The sequence below is a fragment of the Salvelinus alpinus genome, chromosome 15 (assembly GCF_045679555.1).
Source record: "Salvelinus alpinus chromosome 15, SLU_Salpinus.1, whole genome shotgun sequence".
NCBI classification, from domain to species: domain Eukaryota; kingdom Metazoa; phylum Chordata; class Actinopteri; order Salmoniformes; family Salmonidae; genus Salvelinus; species Salvelinus alpinus.
The window spans coordinates 25,257,715-25,275,096 of record NC_092100.1 but is presented as its reverse complement, the minus strand read 5'-3'; the positions used below and the strand labels follow the sequence as shown (position 1 = coordinate 25,275,096).

General features: G+C 42.3%; 1 protein-coding gene across 1 annotated transcript in view; it reads right to left on the bottom strand.

Moving 5' to 3' along the window:
* The window catches only part of LOC139539780 (fatty acid 2-hydroxylase-like), a 37,667-nt gene that overhangs the window by 7,623 nt on the left and 12,662 nt on the right, over nucleotides 1–17,382 (bottom strand). Inside the window, exons 2-5 of the mRNA XM_071343063.1 lie at nucleotides 4,628–4,717; nucleotides 1,397–1,539; nucleotides 871–971; nucleotides 220–392 (exon numbers count right to left, since the gene is read on the bottom strand). Coding sequence (XP_071199164.1) covers nucleotides 220–392; nucleotides 871–971; nucleotides 1,397–1,539; nucleotides 4,628–4,717 — 507 coding nt within the window. The remainder of the gene's footprint in view (nucleotides 1–219; nucleotides 393–870; nucleotides 972–1,396; nucleotides 1,540–4,627; nucleotides 4,718–17,382) is intronic.

Here is a 17,382-nt window from a genome sequence, read left to right as displayed (position 1 = left end):
CACACTTTTGTTTTATCATTCTAGCATATGGCTTGGCCTAGATTTGGAACAAAAAGTATATCCTTCTGCAGTTTCCCAAGTTTCTGAATTTCAAATGAATCATAAACAAAAAGAGGCATAAAAAACACCTAAGTACTTATCAGTTAAAAAAAGACGATACATTTTAAACGTTAGTTACAGAGTATTGTTCACCCTCTTCTGTATATGTCCGTATCTCACCTTATGATGCTGTCCGTGCAGCAGGAAGTGAATGATGATGAGGTAATAGTTGTGGGCGGGCGGGCGCATGTGAAAGACGAAGCGATGGATGCAATATTCGATGAAGGTCCATATGACCATGCCCATCACAAAGATGAGGGGAAAGCTGTACTTGTGCACCAGGAAGGAATAGTCTGCAGAGGGAGGGGGTGGGACAGATACAGACTTAAACAGGAATCACATTTCTACTAGACTGTACATGGGAACAAGCATGAGTTTGCTGGACAGATTAATTAACAAATAATGTGGCCGGAATCAACTACTTCTACTACTTCTTATTTCTAATGTTTTTTATTTGATATTGAATACTGCACTGTTGGATAGGGCTTGCATGTTAAGCATTTTACTGTACTTGTGCAAAATGTAACAATTTTGTTTTTAAATAGTCTACTATTTGAAAGTATTTTCAAATACTTATTTGCAAATACATTATTTAAAATAGCAAATGCATGGGTGTATTTAAGTATTTGTATAAATACTGTGTATTTGTGTATTTCCAAATATTGAACTACTTACGTTTTCAAATAAAAAAAATATCCAAGTACTTACTTCCAAATACTTACTACCCTAAATAGTATTTTAACCCAGGTCTGATGATTGTGTCTTTGTTACCTGTGCTGACGAATAGTCTGGTTGTCTCCTGAGCCAAGGTGGTGTAGCAGTACCAGCTGAGATAGAACACCAGTGGCATCCACACAGCAGGGACCATGTACCTACACGCAGACAATCATATGGACTTATCAAACAGCAGTTTCTGAGGTAACATGCAAGTGTTAGGGCGGCAGGTAACAAGGTAGCAAGGGCGGCAGGTAGGCTACCGGTTAAGCTCGTTGGGCCAGTAACCAAAAGGTCGCTGGTTCGAATCCCCTAGCTGACTAAGTGAAAAATCTGCAGATGTGACCTTGAGCACTCAACCCTAATTGCTCCTGCAAGTCGCTCTGAATAAGAGTGTCTGCTAAATTATGCAAGTGCTTTTCTACATTGTATGGGCTGGTTTTCCTGACAGCGATTAAGCCTAGTCTTTGCTTAAAGGGAACGTTTGGGACTTTCCCAGAGCTTAAAGAGGCTCAATTGAAAAAGCCTTTAAGTCCAGGACTTAATCTGTGTCTGGGATACATGTACATATCATCTCTCTGACCAGGATGTCTTGGTGCTGGCCTCCATGAACTCGTTCCCAAACAGGCGAATGGGCCGATCCACAGGCTGGTGCACCCAGGTCTCGTATTTCTCTCCCAGGTTGCCCACCTGCCAGGCCAGGGGCTTCCGCCAGTCCACCAGGTCCTGCAGGCATAGCAGGGGAGACACAGCTCAGGTTACAACACTGTACATACAGTAGCTTAAGCCTTACAGCACACAACAGTTCAATACAAGATGTCTATAGAGTGTCATAACCTCATCAGTACTGCTTCTGCCTAAAACCTTCAATTGTCAAAGGACATATTGTTCTTGTAGAATCTAGATAAATGGAAATTGGACTCTAAAACGTATTTCAGTCATAGATTTATGCGATAGTGTGATCAATCGGTCTGGACCCTTCTGTAGGTGTTGTAATTGTCCAGCAGGTGGCGGTAGAGAGACATATGGCCAGAGAAAGGAGTTGTTATCCCAATTTCTGTGAAGGATCTGCAGATTGTGTCTCTGTCCATACCTTTTACTAAACGTCTCCTTTACCATGACCTTAGATCAAGACTAGGCAGACAGATTGGCTTGTTCTCAGAGTCATGTCTCTTATACATTATCATAGATTATAGGGTGGGTACTATATTAACTAGACCACAGAGCCATGCATGGAATAGCTTTTTGCTATAGTTGACAATATTGGATGAATTGAGGCAAACAGAAAGCTAAAATCATTCATTGAGGACATCGATTGTCTTGGAGAGTAGGTTAAAAGTGGAGAATGGTTCTCAAAACATACCTGAAACCCCAAAAGATAACAATGAGTGACAAGTGTCATTGTATTCAGGACACAAATTCCCTCCACTGTGTAAGTATGTAGGGGTGAATGAGCCAGGAGACAAGCTGCACTAGGTACAGTGCCTTCAGAAAGTATTCACACCCTTTGACTTTTTCCACGTTTTTGTGTTACATACGGAATTAAAAATGTATTAATTTGAAATTTTGTGTCACTGGCCTACACAAAATACCCCATAAGGTCAAAGTGGAATTATGTTTATAGACATTTTTACAAATTAATAAAGAGTGAAAAGCTGAAATGTCTTGGTTCAATAAGTATTCATAAAGTTGCATTAACTCACTCTGTGTGCAATAATAGTGTTTAAAAAAATGTTTATGACTACCTACCCCACACATACAATTATCTGCAAGGTTCCTCAGTCCAGCAGTGAATTTCAAACACAGATTCAACCACAAAGATCAAGGAGGTTTTCTAATGCAAGTAGGTTGTTGATCATTGCTAGACAGACATTTCTTGCCATACATTTTTGATTGAAAATCTAACTAGGCCACTCAGGAACATTCAATGTCGTCTTGGTAAGCAACTCCAGTGTATATTTGGCCTTGTGTTTTAGGTTATTGTCCTGCTGAAAGGTGAATTTGTCTTCCAGTGTCTGGTGGAAAGCAGACTGAACTAGCTTTTCCTCTAGGATTTTGCCTGTGCTTAGCTCTATTCCATTTATTTTTATGCTAAAAAACTCCATAGTCCTTGCTGATGACAAACATACCCATAACATGATGCAGCCACCACCATGCTTGAAAATATGAAGAGTGGTACTCGGTGATGTATTTGATTTGCCCCAAACATAACACTTTGTGTTCAGGACATAAAGTTAGTTTCTTTGCCACATTTTTCCTTATTGCAAACTGGATGCATATTTTGGAATATTTTTATTCTGTACAGACTTCCTTCTTTTCACTCTATCATTTAGGTTAGTATTGTGGAGTAACTACAATGTTGTTGATCCATCCTCAGATTTCTCCTATCACAGCCATTAAACTCCGTAACTGTTTTAAAGTCAACATTGGCCTCATGGTGAAAATCCTGAGCGGTTTCCTTCCTCTCCGTCAACTGAGTTAGGAAGGACACCTGTATATTTGTAGTGACTGGATGTATTGATACACCATCCAAATTATAACTATTAACTGCATCATGCTCAAAGGGATATTTAATATCTACTTTTTTAAACCTTTTTAACAATAAGTGAACTTCTTTGTGTAGCATTACTACTTGACAAAGCTTAAAAAAGTGTAAAAATAATAATGAGCAAATATTGGGCATAGCTATGTTTGCAAAGCTCTTAGAGACTTACCCAGAAAGGCGATTCTAACATGTATTGAACCCAGGGGAGTGAATACCTATGTAAATAAGATATGCCTGTATTTAAATGTTCTATAAATGTACAAACATTGATAAAAACATGGCTTTCACTTTGTCATTATGGGGGAGAAAAAAATATTTTATCCATTTTGAATTCAGGCTGTAACACAACAAAATGTAGAATAAGTCAAGGGGGATGAATACTTTCTGAAGGCACTGCATGTGATAATCAATGTCAAGCGTTATGCCATCACCCAATGTATCACAATGACAAACACACACAGAGCTGGCCCTCACACACACACACAGGTGGCCCCGTTGCAAAGCAAAGGTGACTGGCTGCTATCCACTAGTCAATCCCAAAAGATTCCTAAAGCCTGAGGAAGACTGCCCCTGTTCTGTCATTGAAAACATAGCAATATCCCCCCTGAGATATGGCACCTTTACACTAGTACATCACTCTGTGCATACCGTTCGCTGTCTATCTCTACTTAACACGGATAAACCTGCCACATAGCCTATCTACTATAGACTGGCAGAACTGCCCACGAAACCACTCCCACACGGTCTCCAATGATTAGCTGTGAAAATTGGTGACCACACATTTTTTAGCAAAGCTGGGTGAATGACCGTAAAAGTGGTCACCTCTCGATCTTTCCCCCCTGTCTCTTTCTCGATCTATCTTCTCCCTCTATGTGTCAATGCAGGAGTGTACTGTAGCTCACAGGCCTCAGTCAGAGGAGCGCTGAACTCAAGGGCCTTGGACCAGACACAGGTAGAAAACTCTGCCTACCTGCAGCAATGACAGCTCCTACAGAACAGAGACGCTGCCACAATGTTGGGCCAATGACAGTCTCAAATACAGTACGGCTCTGGCATCTGAGCTCTACTTTGACTTGTAGTTAAACCCCAGAACATCCCCTGATTAGATCAACAGGCTGGCTGCCTGGTCTGATGCAGTGGTTGGGTTTTAATGCTTAGAAAGATCTAGATGATGTCCCTTAGCCTGATCTATCTTAGTCTTTATTCTTCCAGGTTTCTTTCTGATTCTCTCTCTCCCACTCTCTTTCTCTGGTTTTGTTTTTCTCTCACCGTGTCCAGGTTGACTTGACTGCATTTGCTAATGGGTGAAGGCTCCTCATCCACTGTGTGCTCCTGAGTCTTCTTCCTCTCCCTCGCCGTCTGTGGAACAACAGGAGACAATGAAAGGGATTGTGAGCTCCAAATCAAATTGCAAACATCGGCAGGATATCCATTAAGGCAACCTATTCACAATATAATGTTACCATGGGGATATAATGTGGTTAAGATTTGTCTGTGGCTAATTATGGCAGGTTATTTGTTTCTGCACATCCTCATGCCTATACTCCAGATTATTAAATGACACTATAGTATCAGTGTTGCCAACTACAAGTATCAGTGTTAGACGGTTGACACCAAAACACACTCAGTCTACACTCATTGTTATCAGCATTCACTCAGAGTCACGGCACATTCTACCATGTATTGACTGTATGAGTTAAGAGTTTCAGAGCATAGATATGCCTTCACACTTTTCTCTTTATTATGGGCAGTGCGTAACAAGGACACAATCCTGATTATATCATAGGCCTACTGCACAGTCTCTTTGCTTCATATGGTTGTTAAGGCGCACTTATGCAGGCCCCCAGTGTCCGCTTTGGAGAGTACAATCACGAGCTCTGCTGGTTGGCTACTGCTTAGCAACCTGGTGCCAAAAGCCCTGGTCTGCCCTAGACAGCCAATGTATATTACAATCACCAGAATGGCCAAACAAAACTTTTTAGCCGGACGTTTTGGGCTCTAAAATTTGTTTATTACAATCGAGTTCGATCACCGCAGTGATTTGCTACAAATCGAGATATTGAATTAAATAGTGATCCATTCTGACAGCTACATTTGTCGTCACACAGGACCACGTGCTGACACGTGGTGTCATCATGGGCCGGCAGGCTACTAGGAGGAGGCTCCCAGTTGACTCTCTCCATAGACATTAAAAACCAGACTCTCTCAGGCAGGATGAAAACGAATACGTCGCCCATGAACGTTTGATAGTTACGGCCACTTTCACCATGACCCTTAGAGCAGTGGTTCCCAAACTGTGGGGCGCACCCCCTGGGGGGGACCGAGGGGTCACTCTTCAAAGTTGTAATAATTAAATGCACAAAGTGCAATTTCAAAATTTATAAGTGCACCATTAGTTCCTCTTGTCATGTTAGTCATTGCATGCCTTAGAGAGCCATTTCTAACTTGTCAGAGGTGTCCAGTTCAACAAGCCCATTTATTTATTTTTTATTTAACTAGGCAAGTCAGTTAAGAACAAATACTTATTTACAATGCTGGCCTACCCCGGCCAAACCCGGACGACGTTGGGCCAATTGTGCGCTGCTCTATGGGACTCCCAATCACGGCCGGATGTGATACAGCCTGGATTCGAACCAAGGACTGTAGTGACAACTCTTGCACTGAGATGCAGTGCCTTAGACCGCTGTGCCACTCGGGAGCCATGTCAGTTAAGGTTTTTTTATTTCAGTTTTTTTAGGGGGATGTTCCACTCAGTTTTAAAAAGGTTTGTAAACCCCTGCCTTGGAGTACCACAGTATGAGTCATAATACCCATAAAACCTGGAGGTCAAACAGGGGAATGATTCCAATCATTTTCCCACCATAAATTCTTCCCAAACGGGGATTTTGGAAACAACCCTGGCGTGACATTTTGATCACCGTGTCAATCTCTCTAGGACAAGGTGACTTTTATCAATACAGCCAACTGTATTTACCCCCCAAAAGTAAATGCTAATTAGCTGCTAATGTGAAGAACATAAAGAACTACAAATGCCAAGAGGATCTGGAAGAGACTGCCGAATCCAGGCAAAGGTAGAATCTCTGGATTAACTATCTAATGTTAGCTAAATGTAGTAATTAATAAATAAGCTAAAAAAATTAATAAAAATGGACAATTCCGTGAACTGTCTTGTGCAAGTTTTAAATTGACACAATACCTGTTAGCAAAGGTACTACTGTATCAACTAGAGATTATGTGCAGGGGCTTGCAGTCATTTCTAGTTTTGAATGTCTACTTTGACGCTAATTCACATTTTCGAATCTGAGAGTAAATAGAAGTGAATATATTGATAAAAGTCACCTTGTCCGAGAGAGATTTACATGGTTATCAAAACGTCACACCAGGGTAAGCCTACACGAAACACAGACCTTGTTTTAAGTGCTTGTAAAATCCCCTATGGGAAAAATGAATGGTGGAAAAACGTTTGGAACCATTTCCCTGTTTGACCACTAGGTATTATAACGCCTCCACTGTGGAGCTCTAATCAGCCCCATTCAGCGATATGGCACACTTCAAATTCAAATACTCCGGCTTCATGCAGCATTTTCCATAGGAATATGTAGATGACGTCAGCGCTATCATTATCTACTGGTTTCAATGTCCATACTTTTATGTTTAAGGGCACATTACATGACTGTGCGGGTTGGTACTCAGGACCAGGGAATCTCCTCAAAGTGGAACACTATTAGCTGATCATCTATATTCTAGGTTGTCCTAAAAACTAAGTGGGTGAAAATTACAGAGAGGTGAGGGATAACTAGATCCTTGGATAGCCAGGCTGTCAAGCTTGGTGATATGTGACATGAGGAGTTTGTACAATTAATACAACCAGGCAGTGAGGCATGCCTCAGCTTGATACACAATGGCATGTGTTTAAAAGTGTTGACTATTTAAAACAAAGCAACAAAGTACAGTATATGCAACAACTGAACACGCCATAATTTACTATTCAACAATTACTTTTGAATTCTTCATTCATTCTTGTAAAATGGCAGGTGAATATGCCAATATGAACCCCATGCTCATTTCTGAAGGTACATTACATACAGTAGTTCAAGTTACGAGTGTGTTACGAGATGTTTTCACTTACCCTCTAATAAATATAATACATTTTATAGTCAATTTTATTTAAGAACAGGTAGGCAATGGAGATCAGCAAGGATGGGGGTGATATGGGCAGACTTATTTGTTTGTGTCAGAATCCTTGCGGCACTGTTTTGGATGTAGTTTATGAATAGAATTTTCAGGCAGGCCCCCCAAGTACTGCATTCCCATAATCAATTCTGGAGAAAATTAATGCATGGATTAGCTTTTCACCGATGTGGTGAGAGAGGGACTTAGGCGGGAGATGTCATTCTTTCACCTGAAAAACGTTTTTTTCAGACATGATCAATGTGGCAATTAAAAGGAGACCGCAGGGTCAAATTTCACCTTCAAGGGGATGACGTGGCCATCTATGACAGGGCGGATGCTGCAGGAGTTGGTGATCTGCTGGGGGGTGCCTCCGTCTTGCTGCTATTGAGTTGGGGAAAGTTGATCTGCATCCAAGATTTGACCTCTTCCAGACAATGTTGACAGAGCAGATGCTGTGTCAGGCTTTGTTTTAATGTACACCTGTCGTCTGCTTAGCAGTGGAATTGGGACACTGTCAGACTACAATCTGGCCAAGCGGAAGCATGTAGAGCAGGAAGAGGATAGGACCTAACATAGAGCCTCAAAGCTGGTTAGCACTGAGGTGTGACTGAACTGTAGTTGCCACTAGGTCCACACTCTGTGGTGGTAATGCACCTTAAAGTTGGTTGCCAATTGACATATAAAGTCCACAGAAGAAGACGAAGAATACTACTGAAGGAGGAGTGGTTACTAGAAACTATTAGTTTCCTCTTTTATCTGTGGATTAAATGTCGGAGTAGAGAACATACTATTGCATGTGACTCAAAATTCTACAAAGATCCAGAAAAAAGGACCTTGTGCATTTCAGTTAAAATAACAACCCAATATTTATATCCCAGGACAAATTTGCTAGCAACAGCAAGCCAAATGTCCATGAAAGTTTCATGTGTCTCAACCTGTCCCCAAATTAATATAGTTGGTTCAGAGTTTGTTTTAACATTTCAAACCGACTCCTGGAATAGGGATGTGTCAAGGGACTTAATGTTTCTGAATTTAATAGTGTGCTTGGTACGGAGCTGAATTGCAGGGGTACGCAGACATTTTCATGACCCTATGGTCAGATACACCCATCTCATGTACATCCAGGTCTGAGGCCGGGACTTCTCCAGTGATGAGGTCTAGTGTATGCTCACGATTGTGTGTGGAGATGTTGACATGCTGTACCAGATTGAGATAGTCAAGCATGTTCAGGAAGTCAGTAGCAGAGGAACATTTTGATGAATCAATGTGAATGTTGAAATCACCTAGGACAGTGGATCCCAAACTGTTTATAGTCCCGTACCCCTTCAAAACATTCAACCTCCAGCTGCATACCCCCTCTAGCACCAAGGTTAGCGCACTCTCAAAATGTTGTTTTTTGCCATCATTGTAAGTCTGCCACACACACACTATACGATTCATTCTTAGGTTTAATAAATGTATGCGAGTTTGTCACAACCCAGCTCGTTGAAAATTGTTAATAACTCACCACAGGTTAATGAGAGGGTGTGCTTGAAAGGATGCACATAACTCTGCAATGTTGTGTTGTATTGGAGAGAGTCTCAGTCTTTTCCCACACACAGTCTGTGCCTGTATTTAGTTTTCATGCTAGTGAGGGCCGAGAATCCACTCTCACATAGGTACATCTTTGCAAAGGGCATCAGTTTCTTAACAGCGCGATTTGCCAAAGTAGGATACTCTGAGCGCAGCTCAATCCAGAAATCTGGCAGTGGCTTCTGCTTAAATTAAATTTTTACAGAACCGCTTGTTGCAATTTCGATGAGGCTCTCTTGTTCAGATATCTGTAAGTGGACTGGAGGCAGGGCATGAAAGGGATAACGAATCCAGTTTGTGCCATCCGTTTCGGGAAAGTATCTGTAATTGCTCACCCAACTCACTCAGGTGCTTCGCTATGTCACATTTGAAATTGTGTGCAAATGAACTCAAGCTTACGGACAACAAAAAAAAATCGTACAGTGATTGAAAGACCTGTGTGTTGTCCTTGTTAATGCAGACAGAGAACAGCTACAACTTCTTATCATAGCCTCAATTTTGTCCCCACATTGAATATAGTTGCGGAGTCCCTGTAATCCTAGATTCAGATCATTCAGGCGGGAAAAAACATCACCCAGATAGGCCAGTCGTGTGAGAAACTCGTCATCATGCAAGCGGTCAGACAAGTGAAAATTATGGTCAGTAAAGGAAACTTTAAGCTCGTCTCTCAATTAAAAAAAAAACGTGTCAATACTTTGCCGCTTGATAACCAGCGGACTTCTGTATGTTGTAAAAGCGTTACATGGTCGCTGCCCATATCATTGCATAGTGCAGAAAATACGAGAGTTCAGGGGCCTTGCTTTAACAAAGTTAACCATTTTCACGGTAGTGTCCAAAACGCCTTTCAAGCTGTCAGGCATTCCCTTGGCAGCAAGAGCCTCTCAGTGGATGCTGCAGTGTACCCAAGTGGCGTCGGGAGAAACTGTTTGCACGAGCGTTACCACTCCACTATGTCTTCCTGTCATGGCTTTTGCGCCATCAGTACAGATACCAACATGAGCAGGAGCAACGTTTTGCTACATACGGACCGTTAGTGGAATTCCCGCAAGAGAGTAACAGTTAACGTAATTGAATGTTAATTATTTGACTAGGCTACCTGTATTTGACACTGTTATTTATATTTATAAACACTAGATGGTTTCATTTTATTTTTGGCAGTGAAATGAGGCTACTCAGGCGAGAAAAAACCCTGACCCAAATGTAAAGCCCTGTTGGAAAATATAAATGGACTGTTTGAAAATGTGAAGGAAAAAAAAAATTAAAATAAAAAAAATGTAATTTTAAATGTGAATCACATTTTTACTTGGCGTACCCCCAACGGCATTGCACTTACCCTTGGGGGTACGCGTACCCCAGTTTGAGAATACCTGACCTGGGATAACAACATTGGAGAGGGTAGGACACAGAGAGGTGATCAGCTCAGAAAACTCTGTAGTAAAAGAGACTGTTTAAGGGGAGTGATACATGAGTACCACAGTGAGATAACTGGGTGACCTCATTTTAAAAGCAATGCACTCAAATGATAAGCCAGCAGGGACAGACAACATTTTCAGGTCAAAACAGTTTTTGTGGGAAACAGCAAGACCACCACCCCTGCCATGGGAAAGGGCCTGTTTCCTTGAGTAGGTATAAATTACAATTTAGCCACAGGTCAATGTAACTGATATACTTTTACTAGTAGAGACTTGTTTATTAGAGACTGCGCATTAAACAGTGCCAGTGTTAAAGGGGCCTGAGTGAGAGGCGGTACATACTTTAACTGGCCACAGAGAGTCAGAATCTGCACTGCATAGAGGAGGAAGAGGGGGAAACATACAGTTCTGTGTGGACTCTTTTGGCTGATGAATGGAATTCCTACTGCCTCGCCATCCTCGATGTTTTAGCTTTTTCAGTAGGATTCCAAGATGATTCCAAGTTGAGATCCATACTCAGGTTTTGATTAATCCTCTTGAAACTATGAAGGAATCCTCCTGAGTAAAAGTTGCGAGTGTCCCCCATTTCTGTACTTCATTGTCCTTTCTAGTGCTCCAGGAGATAATAGGTGAAACACTTCAATGCAGGTATTCAAAAGAAAACAGCTAGCTCCACTTTGTTGATGGCAGGACAGTCCAATTTCAACTTTGAAGTTCAAAATTACTAGATTAAAACAATCAGTACTTGATTAGCTACTCAAAAACAAAAGTTATTCAAGAAAAATGCACATAAAAAAAAACACTTAAAACACATTTAAAATAAAATAGCAGAGCAAATCAGCCTAGGCTGCCATAAGGGCACCATGGCAACCAAACTGTTGTCTAAACCCTCCTATCACAGAGTTGATCTGTTGTTTTATGAACACCTGTAACGATGTACGCTGAGAGACGGGTAGCAAGTTCAGGGATTGAATACATTTAATAAATAAATGAACAAAACAAGAAACACAAACATGAAACAATAACGTATGGGGAAGGAACCAAAGGGAGTGACATATGTAGGGAAGGTAATCAGGAAAGTGATGAGTCCAGGTGAGTCTGACGACATGCAGGTGCGCGTAACGATGGTGATAGGTGTGCACCATAATGAGCAGCCTGGTGACCTAGAGGCCGGAGAGGGAGCACACGTGACAGTACCCCCTTCCAGCCGCAGGACACCAACCAAAATGACAATCCCGGGGATCAGGAGCGCACCGGTCACCTCTGCTGAGGTGTGAGAAACCTGTCAGTCCGGCTGAGATGTGGGAGCATGGCAACCTAGAGCACCGGAGAGAGATACGTGACAGTACCCCCTCCCCGGCACATTCGGATCCAGCCGCAGGACGCCAACCAAAGGGAACAATCCCGGGGATCAGGAGCGGACCGGTCACCCCTGCTGATGCGCGGGAACTTGTCACCGGCTGGGGCGTGGGAACCTGACAGACCGGCTGAGGCAGGGGAGCCTTGTTGTTTACATTAAAACATTTTTATTAAATTGGTTTTAATCCGAACTAAAATTTTGTTGCTAAGGATTCCACGACGCAGTTAACCTTTATGGCTGGGACTGCAAGTTTGTGTTCCTTTTTTTTGCGTGGATTGCTCGAGTGCTAGTTGGCTGTACCAGACACCTGTCGTCATCATGGGAAAGACTCATTGTTATCTTTTCGTAAAACAACTGGTTGCAGTAAAGAGCCAATCTGGATACTAAGGAGATCCTGAGGGAAATCGACGAGTACCAACAGCTTTACGCTATGGAGGAACAACATACATGGCTAAAGGTCAATCAGATTTGTGAACACAATCCCTAGCTGTGTATTACCACTTTCCATGTTGTCGGTTGTCTGTAGCTTGTGAGGTGTGGAAACACTGTTGCTTTTATGGATTTTGTCTTGTTGCTCTATGTTGCTATGTCTGCATGCTATGTCTTGCTTGTCCTATGTTTCTCTGCGTGTGCGCACTGCTCATTGATTGTCTGTATTGTAATTGTTTTTAATAACCTGCCCAGGGATTGCGGTTGAAAATTAGCCGGCTGGCTAAAACCGGCATTTTTACTGAAACGTTGATTAATGTGCACTGTCCCTGTAAAAATTAAATAAACTCAATACTCCTTCATGGAAAGAGCCGACCACCTCACAAAATAACTTTAACCCGACAAAAAAAAAGAAAAACAGATTAATCTACAGACACGGACGATTTACTTCCATTGAGGTAGAGGCTAGTGCTCTGGCTGGAATCCATGCAACACTGGAAAAGTTTTGTGAGGAGGTAGCAGGGCTGAGGGGGAGTTTGGAGTTCAGCCAGAGTGAAATTCTCACGCTCCAAAGAGAAAACAAGACACTCACAGCCAAGGTAAAAATCCACGATTCCAACATGGATTGTCTACTCAGGGAAAACAGGGTGATGAAGGAGTCGCTACTAGACATACAAAGTCGTAGCATGCGTGAAAATCTCATTTTTTCTGGGATTCCTGAGGACGCATCCAATAATCCAGAGGGCGCGATCAGAGAATTCATGCAATCCGCCTTGAAACTTCCTATAGAGACTGTAAACAAAGTGGCTTTCCACCAACTACACAGACTTGGAGCGACAAGATCTAGGATCCCTGACCGATCATCGCAAAATTTGAATACTACCAACAAAAGGAGCTGATCAAAAGCAGAGGAAGGGAGCTTAAAGGGACCAAATTCGGTCTCAATGACTAATTTCCAAGGGAGATAAACGAACGTCGTAAGAGACTGTATCCGGTACAAAGACAACAAAAGGAAGGATGGTAGGCGTGCCTTTATCAATGTGGACAAACTCTTTATAGATGGACAGCTATTCCGAGACAGCTCCATAACACCGTGGCTGTACTAAATTCTACAGCGACTTCAGGTTACGAAAAAAAAGAAGGTATGGGAACTGTAACATTATCTGAACATTATGAAGTGGATATGAACACACACATACTCAATTACATGCTTGCTTATGTAACAGTATAACTTTAGTACGTCCCCTCGCCCCGACACGGGCGCGAACCAGGGACCCTCTGCACACATCAACAACTGACACCCACGAAGCGTCGTTACCCATCGCTCCACAAAAGCCGCGGCCCTTGCAGAGCAAGGGGAAACCCTACTTAAGTCTCAGAGCAAGTGACGTAACTGATTGAAACGCTACTAGCGCGTACCTGCTAACTAGCTAGGCATTTCACATCCGTTACACTCACCCCCCTTTCAACCTCCTCCTTTTCCGCAGCAACCAGTGATCCGGGTCAACAGCATCAATGTAACAGTATAACTTTACGGCGTCCCCTCGCCCCGACACGGGCGCGAACCAGGGACCCTCTGCACACATCAACAACGGTCGCCCACGAAGCATCGTTACCCATCGCTCCACAAAGGCCACGGCCCTTGCAGAGCAAGGGGAAACCCTACTTAAGTCTCAGAGCAAGTGACGTAACTGATTGAAACGCTACTAGCGCGTACCTGCTAACTAGCTAGGCATTTCACATCCGTTACACTTACACATACATACACACACACACATCTGATCTCGCTCTCCTCTCTCTTTTCTATTCTCTTCTCTCCCTCTATTATCGAGAACTGTTTTATAATTTAATGTGTTTATTGTTTGTCTACAAGTTTATATATGTTTACAACAAGCAAGGGGAAGATATCAGAATAGGGGCATTGGGGAATAATAACATATTGTACTGAATACATTTGTACTGTAGTGAAGCCGTCTCTAGAGTAATGCAAGGTCTCTTTCATGATCATGTGAAACGTCAATTGCTATGGAAATGCTGGGATGTTTTTTTCAATTATGTTAAAGGTAATTATGATGCAACTATGATGGTGATACGAGATGGATTACAATTATGAATATTAAGGCTATACGCACTACATGTTACACACATAGACACTCAACCATGCAAATTGGCAGAGTTATTTGGACATCACAGATTATAGTCTTACTCTTATACAGACATCGTACACACTCTCACTATATCACATCCAATATCATAACACATCAACCTACTCAGATTTGCTACACACATAATATCTTGTCTCAGTTTTCTAACATCTGTAGCATTGGCTCACAGGCAAACAGGCAAGGGAATAAAACAAATATTGCTAGAACCTATTTCTTTAATTCTAAATATCAGACATTTGAAAGCTCTAGTTTTGACCTTCATAATACCTCTGATGGCAGTAACTTTACAAGCACTAATCAGAGACCTGGCAGTGTGGTGCCAGGACAACAACAACCTCTCCCTCAACGGCAGTAAGACAAAAGGAGCTGATCGTGGACTACAGGAAACAAAGTGTCGAGCCCGCCCCATTCACATTGAAGATACTACAGTATAGCCATGTTATTTTTCTACTCCATATACATACATGTTATTTTATTCGTTATTCACTGTGCCAATATTTCAATGTTTTCTTATCTTTAACTCTGCATTGTTGTAAAAGGTCCCGTAAGTAAGCATTTCACTGTTAGTCTACACGTTGTCTACGAAGCATGAGACAAATACAATTTGATTTGACACTTGCAACATGCTGTGTGTGTCATCGCTTGAGGCGACACACCAGCAAAACACATTATTTTGACTCAGTCTACTACACTGAATAGGGGTGTGCCTGTGTATACTCTTACAATGTGAATTATGAATTATTATACACTTTTCAAACCCCTGGTCACAATACAATTTAGGTTAACGAAATACGTACTCAAAGGTCATGTACCACTGATCACTATTGTTAGTTGGTGTACAACTCCTTACATAGCACATAACCACACCTTCCTGTATTCACAAAAGGTAACAAAGTGTAGGCATTGGACAGTAATGAACAAATGAGGCCTAGTTTTGCATTGCCAGACTTCAAACCATATTCTCGTTCAAGAATTAGATGTGCAACCTTTTCTGGTGACCAAACCCATACTACTGTTCTACCTCCATCGCTACTTCTACAGTAGGGGTCTGGGAGTTGTAAGGGTATGTGGTTTATTGTCTTTTGTTGCAGCGGGCTGCCTGGTGTGGAGGCATACAGGCTGGGAGAACTGAACAGTTACATTTTATTCATTTAACCAGACAACAGAGCTTCTTCATACCCAGCCATTAGCCCTACACAGAGAGTAGAGGGCTATCAGACGCTAATAAGGCTCTCAGTGTGTCCTCCATCTAATAGGCTGGAGAGGAGAATTAAGGAATGAGTGACCAAAAACAAAGGGGATGGACAGAGGAGACACTAGCACAGGCTGGTATCATCAGAACAGGGACAGCAGTGTGTTGGTGGGGCCACAGTGTGTTGGTGGGCCCTGGGTGGATGGGCGTGGGAGAGGAAGGGGGGCACGGTTTTGGGAGGGGAATGCATCGGGGGATACTGACGTCACAGACAGGCAACATGAACAGCTACCCACCCAGCTGGCCAGAGTCACAGCAAGATCATGTGGAGTCTGCAGTTTCCATTCTTTACAGCAGCTAAAGTCAAAGACTTGACTTACAAACCATACTGAAAAAGTCCAAGACAAAACAGGGAACCACTGCCGCTCATATAAGGGCTTTGTACTAGACTAGAAGTAGGCCTACACACACATACAGTTGAAGTCGGAAGTTTACATACACTTAGGTTGGAGTCATTAAAACTAATTTTTCAACCACTCCACAAATGTCTTGTTAACAAACTATGGTTCTGGCAAGTCGGTTTGGACATCTACTTTGTGCATGACACAAGTAAGTTTTCCAACAACTGTTTACAGACAGATTATTTCACTGTATCACAATTCCAGTGGGTCAGAAGTTTACATACACTAAGTTGCCTGTGCCTTTAAACAGCTTGGAAAATTCCAGAAAATTATGTTATGGCTTTAAAAACTTCTGATAGGCTAATTGACATCATTTGAGTCATTTGAGTCAAACCTGTGGATGTATTTCAAGGCCTACCTTCAACCTCAGTGCGTCGTTGCTTGACATCATGGGAAAATCAAAAGAAAATCAGCCAAGACCTCCACAAGTCTGGTTTATCCTTGGGAGCAATTTCCAAATGCCTGAAGATACCACGTTCATCAGTACAAACAATAGTACGCAAGTATAAACACCATGGGACCACGCAGCCGTCATACCGCTCAGGAAGGAGACGCGTTCTGTCTCCTAGAGATGAACGTACTTTGGTGTGAAAAGTGCAAATCAATCCCAGAACAACAGCAATGGACCTTGCGAATATGCTGGAGGAAACAGGTACAAAAGTATCTATATTCACAGAAAAACGAGTCCTATATCGACATAACCTGAAAGGCCGCTCAGCAAGGAAGAAGCCACTGCTCCAAAACCGCCATAAAAAAGCCAGCCTACGGTTTGCAACTGCACATGGGGACAAAGACCGTACTTTTTGGAGAAATGTCCTCTGGTCTGGTGAAACAAAAATAGAACTGTTTGGCCATAATGACCATCGTTATGTTTGGAGGAAAAGGGGGGATGCTTTCAAGCCGAAGAACGTGAAGCACAGGGGTGGCAGCATCATGTTGTGGGGGTGCTTTGCTGCAGGAGGGACTGGTGCACTTCACAAAATAGATGGCATCATAAGGGAGGAAAATTATGTGGATATACTGAAGCAACATCTCAAGACATCGGTCAGGAAGTTAAAGCTTGGTCGCCAATGGGTCTTCCAAATGGACAATGACCAAAAGCATACTTCCAAAGTTGTGGCAAAATGGCTTAAGGACAACAAAGTCAAGGTACTGGAGTGGCCATCACAAAGCCCTGACCTCAATCCTATAGAACATTTGTGGGCAAAACTGAAAAAGCGTGTGCGAGCAAGGAGGCCTACAAACCTGACTCCGTTACAC